Below are 11,101 nucleotides of genomic sequence, written 5' to 3'. Positions count from 1 at the left end.
GTGGCCCAGGTTCAGTTCAGATCCCAGGCACAGACCTACACCACTCATCAGCCATGTTGTGTTGGTGACCCACATATAAAGTGGAGGAAGACTGGCACAGATGTTAGCTCAGGGAGAATCTTCCTCGGCCAAAAAAAAAAAAGGAAAAAAACAACAGTTGTACCTATTTATTGTCACAATATATTACGAAGGTTTGTTGGCAAACAGCTAAGATAAACATTGAATTATGATTTAAATGAGGGAAATATACAGTCTCATGCATCATTGAAACCACTGAGTTTATTCAAATTTTTATGAAGAAGGATTTATTAGCATTGATGCCATTCATGAATATTTCTCATCACTGCAAGACTGGATGAGGCAGGAGTGCTGTTCAGCGCTGGGTTCACATGATGCACAGGAACGAGGACTCAGCAAGCCTCAGCAAACGGCAGATGCGATGGGCTGACAGGGGCACTGCAGCGGCTCCTGCAGCTAGCAATTTGGTCACTCCCAGAATCAGTGTCCAGACCTGCTCAGCCTGCGGCAGGGTCCAGAGGTGACACAGGAAAGGGAATGTGCTCAATTTGGAACTGGTCATTATAAGACACTCCTGGTAAGACGGTTTCGTGTCTAGACCTAACTCTTACCCATCAAGCAGCATCATTCCTGGAGCTGAGACGGGGCACTGGTGGAACGTGCCCGCACAAAGGCCAGCCCCCTTCCCCACCTGCAGCAGCACGTGGTTCCACGCGGCCCCCACTCCACAGGTCCCTCTGTTCACACCGTATTTCTAGTGCGGTGTTATCCAGCTACGAAGTCTAACGAAGTGTACAACTTTAGGTTGACAAAACCTTTCTTCTGAGATATTATGTACTTTACAAGGCTTGGAGAGTTGGTCTGAAGCTACTGCAGGTGTGTGAAGAAACGAGGAAGAAGCCCTGGTGGAGAGGGCTGTGGAGGAACGAGAGGGACTGGGGCAGGCGTCTGCTTAGGATCTGGTGCTCCTGAACTTGAGGCCCCCAGACTCCCCGCAGAGGCCTCCCTCCAGAGGACTCCAGCTCATTTGATGAGATTCCTCATGATGCTGAGGGAAGACCCTCTATACCCTGATCCGAAATGATTCCAGTGGTTCAAATAGTGAAAGAGCTGATACAGCCGAAGGCGCTTCTCAAACCCTGGAGCCTTGGGGATTTTGCTGTGGTAGGCAGAGTAGAAGGAGCCACTAAAGCCTCCAAACATGCCTGCTATGGCCAGCTCATACTCCGAGTGGCCATAGAAAGAAGCCGGATCAAAAATGATGGGCCCAGAGGAATCTTCTGCTACATTTCCTGCCCAGAGGTCTCCGTGGAGCAGGGCTGGGACAATGTCCAGATCCCGGAACAGGTTAGGGATCTTTAACTGCAGGGAGGAAATGCAGACTCAGCAAAGTGACCAATACGTGTGGGAGGGATGCAGGCACTCTTCTAAGTGTGGCTCCACGTGCCCAGGCAGAGCAAGGCACACAGATGCGCATGGACACACACAGCTCACGCAGGGACGAAGGACACCAACAGCCACCCTACTGGCTGGCTCCACCTGCCTCCTGTCCAGACCCAGACCCACAGGTGGCCGCACCTGCCTCCTGGTCCAGACCCAGACCCACAGGTGGCCGCATCTGCCTCCTGTCCAGACCCAGACCCACAGGTGGCCGCACCTGCCTCCTGTCCACCTGCCTTGGCACCTCCCCAGTCAGGCCTGCAGGGCATGGCGGGCACAGGGCGTGCATGGCTCTACTCACCTGCAGAGCAGACCAGAGTTCACAGGCCTCCCTGTCCCCAGACCCCTTCTCTACCATGTCCATCTGGGGCTGAATGCGCTGCCGGGCATAAAATTCGACCCAGTCCTTCTGCCAGTCGTTCACCTGTGCAGGTAACAGCAAAAGAGAAAGCAGACCTCAGAGGAAAATGCCAGAGCTGAAGAAGGTACCCCAAAGTAGAAAGGGCTGGTCATTAGGGGTGCCGCTACAGGGATGGGTGTGAAGGGGTAGGAGCTGACTGGGCAGCATGGGGCCTCTTGGACATGCTGGGACCTTAGATCCTGTCTCAGGAGCAGTGGGAAACAAGGGGGCCCTTTGCAATGCGGAGCAGCAGGCTCCCCTCTGAAGAGCTCTAGGACGTTTTCTTTCAATCTATACTCACAGGGGAACACAGGGGCCAGAGCTGCTGGCCTTCCCTGAGGCTTCCCCAGGGCTCATTTCTGACCATCCACCTGGGCACGGAGGACCCCTCTTCAGTCTCTCTCAAGCAGCCAGCACTGCCCTCTTCAGAGAGTGATACGATGAGAAGTCATGCGGAGCCCCGTCCAAAAACACCTCTGAGAGAGGACGTCCAGGCCATAGGTGTTAACCACCCAGGAAGGAAGCAAGACAGACAGATGCAAGAGCAGAGGAGCACAGGGGGCAGTATGTGACACCAAATGACAGAGTATCATGCACACACGCATGCACCCTCACATAGTGTCACACGTATGCACACATGCACCCCCAAATGTACGTATACGTGCACACACACAGTGAGGTACAGGCGGGAGAGGAAGGAGCAGAGCCAGCTGAAGCACCCCCGCAGCAGCATGGAGCAGCCAGGACCAGGGAGCCCTAGCCATCAGCCACTCGCTACCCTAGGCAGGTTCCCGGACAACCTCCCACAACATTTCAAAATCTGACTTGTGTCTACTGCACCCCTTGCCCCCAGAAAAATCCCTGGAAGTTTTCTAGATTCCTCAGTATTCCCCCTTCCGAGAAGCCACCTGCCTGTCCTGAGAGCACAGCCAACATCCGACCCCCTGTGCCTTTGCTGGGCATCAAGCAGGACTCCCCAGGCTGAAATTCCCAGGGGCCAACCGTAACACCATAAACCTGGAGTTACAATCCCTTTTCATTATGCTACCTTTGAGAATTTACTATGTAAAATTAAACATTCTTTAAATTTCTAATTTTTGCCCACCTGGAAATCCAGCATCCTAACTTGTTGGTCCTTCTCTGTTTCTCGGAGCTTACCCAGCATGTGAGGTAGGTAAACCTCATGTCAACTTCTTACAAATTAGCAAAGAAAAAAGGGAGGATTTTTACTAAATTTCACAAAAAAGGGAGAGGGTGTGTTTTCCCTAGCTGTTTCTGAACAGCTGACCTGATTGGGAAATGGAGGCAAAATGCTCGTGTCGCTCACCTGGGGGAGGTATCCACAGCATGTCACCACGTCAAACCCAAACTGGTCCACAAAGGGCCGTTCCACCTGCCCACCTCCTCTCCCTTGAAAGCAAAAGGAACACAAGAAGGACAACTAGTACCTTGCCCCCCACAGGCCCACTGTTAGAGCTCAGAGCAGCTTTGAGGCCTAACCTCAGTGTGCCCTCCTTTACCCCCTGTCCTCACCCAGAGACAAACAAGGGCCCTGGTTTCCACCAACCCTCAGGACTGAGGAACAGAGCCTGTTCTGTCATACTTAACACTTCAGGACAACCACTACTTCCCAGAAGAGGCACCAGAGGATGCTCAGAGGAGGGACAATGTTGCGTCCAAAAAAGGAGGAAAATATCTACCCCATCAGCCATCAGAAAACGATGGCCAGGGGCCGGCCCCATGGCCTAGTGGTTAAGTTTGTGTGCTCCACTTCAGCGGCCCAGGGTTTGCAGGTTAAGATCCCAGGCGCAGACCTACACCATTCATCAGGTGGCAAACCACACACAAAATAGAGGAAGATGGGCACAGATGTTAGCTCAGAGCTAATCTTCCTCACCAAAAAAAAAAAAGAAAAAAGACAAGGATGGCCTTCCATGGCCAGCTTAGCATTTGCCATTTCTGAAAGATAAACTGCTGTGCTTTGAAATGGTCTCATCGTTTGCCACTCCGCAAAGTCAAAGCAAATCCTAGGGACTAAGCTACATGTGGCTTGGAAGGGACAGGCTGTCTGTCCAGCACAGCAGATTCTCACAGGACAGGAGTCTGCCGGGATCCCTCTAGCACAGTCATCTGTTTCTGGTGTGTCAGCTACTCTGCCTAGCAGAGTTACCCTATGGGCTACACATGGATCATCAAATCTCCAAGGATGAAAATACTGGAAGATACCTCAATGCTAACACCACACTAAGCTCTAGAAAGGCAGACACGAGGGCTGTCATTCTGAGCCTCACATCTGATTTTTGTTTTTCTTTTCTTTTTTTTTTTTGGTGAGGAAGACTAGCCCTGAGCCAACATCCATTGCCAATCCTCCTCTTTTTGCTGATGAAGATTGGCCCTGGGCCAACATCTGTGCCCACCTTCCTCTACTTTATATGTGGGACACCTGCCACAGCATGGCTTGATGAGTGGTGTGTAGGTCTGTGCCCAGGATCTGAACCCACGAACCCTGGGCCACTGAAGCAGAGCGCACCAACTTAACCACGACACTGGACTGGCCCCTCATCTGATTTTTCTTAGAAGAAAGGCACTGTATAGAAAGCCAGAGAACCTTTAATAGGTTTTCTTCTAGGGAGTGAGAGGTAAAAGAAACCTAATATGATGAGGTTTCAAGTTCAGGAAATGCTTCCTGTCTCTCAAATGCATTTGCAACACAGTACACTAACTGCATTCACTGTGTTCCTTGCACCCCAAATATGCAGCCTGAGGTGCAGGGAACACAATTTAGACAGTCCTTTCCTTTGGCATCAACACAGGTCCGATCCTCACTTGGCTGCAGCACAACCCACCCATGTACCCATACTGGCCAAGTGTCCTCTGCTTGGAGGGGTCCCTTGGGGCCCACCCAGCCCCATACCCACTGTGCTGGCGTCCTTCTGGAGCGTCTCTCCAAGCTTCTTGTTCTTTAGGTGCAGATCTGCTAGCTGGGCTCCAAGCTTTGCAGCATGACTGTGAAATCAAAGGCAGCAACTAACTGCAGGACACAAACGTGAGTATACACCCATCCGAAAGGCCTCAGGCCACATAGAGTAGGTCAAATATATATTTTGAGGACATAAAGTCTATTTTGGTGAAGTAAGGGGAAGATGAAGGGCCCTGATCACTTGACAGCCCTTCCAGCCTCCTCTGAGCATGTGGCCAGGTCCTTGTCAGCCCCTCACCTTGAAAGAGTCCTTTCCTGTCTGCCTCTGGCCACAGAACCCCTTAGGTGTGGCGTCACAGGTTCCTCATAGCACGTGCCTCAAAATTATACCCCCCAATACAAGCTCCAGGTATGAAGGTACCACTCAGAGGAAAACAAAGCCAACAAGAGGGAAGGTGCCAAGACACACCTGCTCAGAGACGACATGTCCAAGTGCTCCATCACCAGCATGCTGCCGCCTCCGGGGGCATCGAGCACCTTGATGGGTCTGGGCACTCGCACTGTGCCTGTTTCCAGGATGGCAGTTAAACTTGCCATCTCACCTTCAAACATTCTTCTGGCCTGGAGAAAAACAATGGAGGAGGGGGAGAGCAAGACTGCTTCCGCAGAGGCTCTGTGGAGACACGTGTGCTCAGGCACCACAATTTTAAACCAAGGCTATCCTGACATGGACAGTTGGTCGGCTTTTCAGGAGCAGAGAGCGTACATTCTGAAGCTGCGCAGGAATAAGAGGGATTGCACTTTCTAGTACTAGACTCTATTTTTATGCTATTGTTGAATCCAAAGTCTCTCCACATGGAGGGAAGTAGAGGCTACTAACTAATACTCCACTAAGCGCCCGGCGCAGAGCTGGACTGTGAACACGGGTCATCCCCACACAGCACCTCAACCACAATCCCGCCCACCTGGCCCCTCAGGTGCAGGTGACCCTCCATCCGCATATGCCAGGAAACTGGGGTCACTTTTCACCTGAATGGACCACCAGGTTCTATGGCCTCTCCTACCTAGCACCGAAAACCACCTCATCTCAATGCCAGTTCCATCCTGTCCAGAAGTGCTCGTTCCCCCTGGACTGCAGTGACCCTCCTCCACCTGGTCTCCCTGCTCCCACTGCAGTGACCTTTAGAGAAGGCAGATCCCACCTTGAACACACCCCAGCTACCAACCCTGCCTGCTTCCCGCGTGACAGCCCCACAGGGTCTGGCCCTGCCCACCTCCCCACCCTCATCTGGGGCTCCGCCCCTGCACTTGCATGCACACACACCACCCCGCATTACTCCTGGATCACAACCTTCTTTCAGTTCCTCAAAGACCTCCGGCCTCCTCCAGCCTCAGAGCCCTCACATGCCACGTCACCTCTGCTTGGAACACTATCCTCCATCTTTTGCCAAGTGAGCTCCTTCCTCGTCCTGCTTCAGATTTCAACTAACACCAGTTTTGATTTCGCAGAGAAATCTTCCCTAACTTCCCAGATGAGGTAATTCCTCCTCTTTAAAGTATCTTTTTCTTTTATGAAGTAAAAATGCTACAGAAGTACATGCAGAGAAGTGTAAGCTCAGAAGCATCCAAGTCTAATTCTCACAGTCAGCACAGCTGCGTGACTTCCGCCCGGTGCAGGGACGGCCGTTACGGCCCAGAGGCTCTTCTCCTCCCCAGCCACCACCGTCCCCCACCACGCAGATTTGTTCTGTCTGCTTTGTCATTCTACACACAGGGGCAGGTGGCCTGGCTTCTCCGTCACATTGATTGCATCAACAGTCAGTTTATTCTCACTGCTCTATAGAGCTCTGCAAATATTCCAGAATGCATTCATCCAGGCTACTGTTGATGGACAGCTGGGCTTCCAGTTTGGGGCTACTACAAACAGTGCTGCCATGGACTTATTCTCATAGGTACTAACTCTGACGTTGGGCAAGTTACTTAAGCTCTCTGTGCCTCAGTTTCCTCATCTGTAAAATGGGGTTGATAACAGTACCAATTTCATACTCTTGCTGACATGATTAACTGAGTTAGCAGCTAACACCTACACTGTCCATTCTAAACACTTTATAAATATTATTATTATATAAATCATTATATGGAGAGCTACAATTGCAGAGAAGGAAGAACAGAACTGTGTCTTAAGGAGAATTTTCAGAGCATTCTCTTTAAAAGATAAAGGGAAAACAACTGGGCCTTGGCCAAGCTTTATACTGGAGCACTGGTTGTGAAGAGCAAAGTAAGGGACAGAACTTTTAAGAAATGCAGGGAGGGGCTGGCCTGGTGGTGTAGTGGTTAAGTTTGCATACTCCACTTCAGCAGCCCCGGGTTCGCAGGTTTGGATCCCGGGTGCGAGCCTACGCACCACTGCTTATTAAGCCATGCTGTGACAGGCATCCCACATATAAAGCAGAGGAAGATGGGCACGGATGTTAGCCCAGGGCCAATCTTCCTCAGCAAAAAGAGGAGGATTGGCAATGGATGTTAGCTCAGGGCTAATCTTCCTCACCAAAAAAAAAAAAAAAAAAATGCAGGGCGAGATGAAGAAGGATCTGTGAACCCAGCCAGAGGCCAAGGCATCTCACAAAAATATCTACTGCTATGTGGTCCTGAGTGTCTAACTAACCCTAGGAACACTGCCACTTAGAGTGGAACCAGGTAAAGTCGGTATCAGTGGGGGTGCTGTGATAGCAAAGATCTAGAACTGAAGGGCGGAGTATGATACACTGTGCAAAGCACAGATAAGAATAATCATGAGGGGGCTGGCCAGGTGGCGTAGCAGTTAAGTGCACACGCTCCACTTCAGCGGCCTGGAGTTCACAGGTTCGGATTCTGGGCATGGACCAACACACTGCTTGTCAAGCCATGCTGTGGCGGCGTCCCATATAAAGTAGAGGAAGATGGGCACAGATGTTAGCCCAGGGCCAGTCTTCCTCAGTAAAAAGAGAAGGATTGGCATCAGATGTTAGCTCAGGGCTAATCTTCCTCACCAAAAAAAAAAAAAAAGAATAATTAAGAGGAAAACAACCTAGGCCAGGTCAACTCAAGCAGGGGTGAGAAGCAAAACAGAAGAGCAACAAGGTAGTCTTCTCTTAGAAGTCTGGAGGAAGGAAGAGCATAGAGAGTCCCTTCTCCATACAGCCAGGAAAGGCTGACGCTACGGCCAGTACATCTGCCTATCTCACACATATTCCAAAACATGGTAGAAACGACATGTTTGGAACTATTAGTAAAGGAGTAGAAGGACCTTACCTGAGGAAGATCAGCAAAAAGAAAATGACTCTGACGACAAAATAAAAAGTGAATAAGAACCCAAACAGCAGCAGAACAATGTTTAAAAATCATCACTAGGGGCCGGCGCGGTGGCGTAAGTGGTTAAGTGTACGCGCTCCACTGCGGTGGCCCGGGAGTTCACTGGTTCGGATCTGGGGCACGCACCGATGCACTACGTGGCAAGCCATGCTGTGGCGGCGTCCCATATAAAGCGGAGGAAGATGGGCACGGATGTTAGCCCAGGACCAGTCTTCCTCAGCAAAAAAAGAGGAGGGTTGGCAGATGTTAGCTCAGGGCTGATCTTCCTCACAAAAAAAAAAAAAAAGCATCACTAAGTGGTTCTGTTTTAATCAACGGAAAATACTTGCTTCCCCTGTAATCAACACCAAGTTGTGAATTACTACAAATGCCAGTGAAGGTGGAAATACAGACATGAAAAGTATGGCTGCCACATAAGAGGAGAAACCCAGAGAAGCCCTGCAGCAGGTCAGGAAAGACGCACCACTACATTAGCGCTGCTTGGCGTAAATTGAGATAAGAGTAACTTCAAGCACGAACAATTGACAAATTCCTATAAAAGGGATGACACGCAGCTGACCTCTGTAAAGCAAAGGGTTGAAGGTTGGTCTCCAGAGAACAGCAGCCCTTCAGAAGGAGATCATCCCACATGGTGGAAGGTGGGATCCCCTCCTGCAAAGAAAACTAAAATAACTGCCAGGATGATTTCTTTCTTTCTTTCTTTTGTGAGGAAGATCAGCCCTGAGCTAACATCCAATGCCAATCCTCCTCTTTTTGCTGAGGAAGACTGGCCCTGGGCTAACATCTGTGCCCATCTTCTTCTACTTTATACGGGACACCGCCACAGCATGGCTTGACAAGTGGTGCGTGGGTGCGCGCCTGGGATGGGAACCTGCGAACCCCGGGCCGCCACAGCGGAGCGCGCACACTTAACCGTCAAGCCACTGGGCCGGCCCCCGGGATGATTTCTTTTTTTTTTTTTTTTAAGATTTTATTTATTTATTTTTCCCCCCAAAGCCCCAATAGATAGTTGTATGTCATAGCTGCACATCCCTCCTGTTGCTGTATGTGGGACGCGGCCTCAGCATGGCCGGAGAAGCGGTGCGTCGGTGCGCGCCCGCGATCCGAACCCGGGCCGCCAGCAGCGGAGCGCGCGCACCCAACCGCCAAGCCACGGGGCCGGGCCCCAGGATGATTTCTAAGGCAGAAGAGCCCGGCCAGGGTGTGTGACCCATAGGACTAGGTACTGGGGTAAGCACTTTCAGCCCTATGGAAACAAAGCATAGCCCAAGCCCGCCCACCGCCTGCGGGAGCCAGCCTGGGCCTTCAAGCCGGCAGTACTGGAGTGACCCACCCCAACTGGGCAAAGAAGTCCCCCAACAACCAGGCCGGAGCACCACTTCAGCAGTGAGGCTCACGATCCTCCGCAGGGCCGTGAGAAAAGTCCATACACAAACAGAACGCAGTGGCCAGCTGCATTGGACTGAATGTCCTGTGCCCCCAAAATTCCTATGTTGAAACCTACCCCCAACATGACAGTGTTAGGCAGTGGGGCCCTGGGACACGACTAAGTCATGGGGGTGGAGCCCACCACCGGATACCTGAGGACGCGGGAGAAGGGGCCTCACCAGGCACGGAACCTGCTGCGCCCCGGATCTTGGCTTCCAGCCTCCAGACCGTGGGAAATAAATGTTTGCTACGCACCGGGTCTACGGTATCGTGACAGCAGCCTGGACGGACCGGCAGGGGCTACGGTATGTCCAATATCTCAGAAAGGGTTTGGATCCCCGCAAGTTCACAGACCCCAGGACAAGGGCGTCTCCTACCTGCCTCTATTCAAAACTGGCCCAACACAAGGGATTTTCCCAAAGTAGCGGCCACATCAACCACGGGAAAACCCTCCACAGCATCCACCGTCCACACTGCAGGATCCCGGCCGCACCCGGGAGGCCCGTGGGCGCCGCGGCGCGTCACGCGTGGGACAGGCCCGGACGGACCACTAAGGACCCGGTGTGAGAGCAAAGCAGGGCTGGGCCCAGACACAGCCCGCGGTCAAGACCGGTCACCGGGTGCCACTGTGACCGCCCTGCCTGCCCGCACTCCGGACAAGGACGCTGGACCACTAACCCCGACCCCGGACGCCGACCTGGACATCGGACCCTGGACCCCAGACCTCAACCCAGACCTCGGACCCCGGACCCTGATCTCGGGCTCCAGACCCTGGACCCCGGACCCTGACCTCGGACCCCGGACCCCGACCCGGACCTCGGACCCCGACCCCGGACCCCGACCTGGACCTCAGACCCCGACCCGGACCCTGGACCCCAACCCGAACCTTGGACCCCGACCCAGACTTCGGACCGTGGACCCCGACCCCTGACCCGGACCCCGACCCCGACCCGGACCCTGGACGCCGGACCTCGGACCCCGTCCCCAAAACCCCTGCCCGCGGCGGCTCTGACCTCCGCCTTGGAGTTCACTTTCACAAACACTCGTCCTCTGTCCGTGTCGTAACTCTGGCCCTGGCTAATGCACCCGCTTCCGGAGTGACCCATGGCCTTGACGGAGCTGCAGCCCAGCTCCCGCCTCAGCACCGCCTCCATGTCCCCCGCGTCCCGGGCGCCAGCCAGCCTCAGGCCGCAAGGAGACGCCGCGACGGTGCGGGGACGCCCGGGGATTGGGTGAGGGGCGGGAGGGGGCGGGACTGGGCCACGGAGACGCGCGGGGATTGGGTGAGGAGCGGGACGACGTCGTGGTTGGGGCGGGGCCTGCTCCTTACCGGCCATGAGGGCCTGGTGGCTCTACCGCCGAGCTTGCCTTTGACCTGCCCTTGACCTTGTGTGGCCTTTGCCGTGGCCTGACCTTTCCCTGACTCTGCCTTTCCCTGGCCCTGACCCTGCCTCCGCCCGCTGGCCTGCCCTTCTCTGGGCACAGCCCCTGCTCCAGCTCGCTGCCCTCTGCTCTGTGTCCCCTCTGCGCCGGCTGTCCTTGTC

At 53.4% G+C, this 11,101-nt stretch overlaps 1 protein-coding gene across 1 annotated transcript; it reads right to left on the bottom strand.

Moving 5' to 3' along the window:
* Positions 1 to 259: 259 nt before the first annotated feature.
* Positions 260 to 10,735, bottom strand: FN3KRP (fructosamine 3 kinase related protein). Its single transcript, XM_058561988.1, has 6 exons — positions 10,571 to 10,735; positions 5,248 to 5,399; positions 4,773 to 4,864; positions 3,186 to 3,268; positions 1,760 to 1,882; positions 260 to 1,380 (listed from the first exon to the last, which is right to left on the bottom strand). The coding sequence occupies exons 1-6, from the start codon at positions 10,709 to 10,711 to the stop codon at positions 1,042 to 1,044; spliced, it is 930 nt and encodes a 309-aa protein (XP_058417971.1). The 5' UTR covers positions 10,712 to 10,735; the 3' UTR covers positions 260 to 1,041.
* Between the last annotated feature and the right edge of the window lie 366 nt (positions 10,736 to 11,101).

The sequence above is a fragment of the Diceros bicornis genome, chromosome 18 (assembly GCF_020826845.1).
Source record: "Diceros bicornis minor isolate mBicDic1 chromosome 18, mDicBic1.mat.cur, whole genome shotgun sequence".
NCBI lineage: Eukaryota > Metazoa > Chordata > Mammalia > Perissodactyla > Rhinocerotidae > Diceros > Diceros bicornis.
This window is presented reverse-complemented; position numbering and strand designations above follow the sequence as displayed.

Excerpts from the sequence above, each read along its gene's own strand:
- FN3KRP (XM_058561988.1), bottom strand. The coding sequence starts at position 10,711 with ATGGAGGCGGTGCTGAGGCGGGAGCTGGGCTGCAGCTCCGTCAAGGCC. Across the intron at positions 1,883-3,185 it reads GCTGTGGATACCTCCCCCAG|GTGAACGACTGGCAGAAGGA; the intron begins GTGAGCGACACG and ends TTACCTGCACAG. Across the intron at positions 1,381-1,759 it reads AACTCTGGTCTGCTCTGCAG|TTAAAGATCCCTAACCTGTT; the intron begins GTGAGTAGAGCC and ends TCCTCCCTGCAG.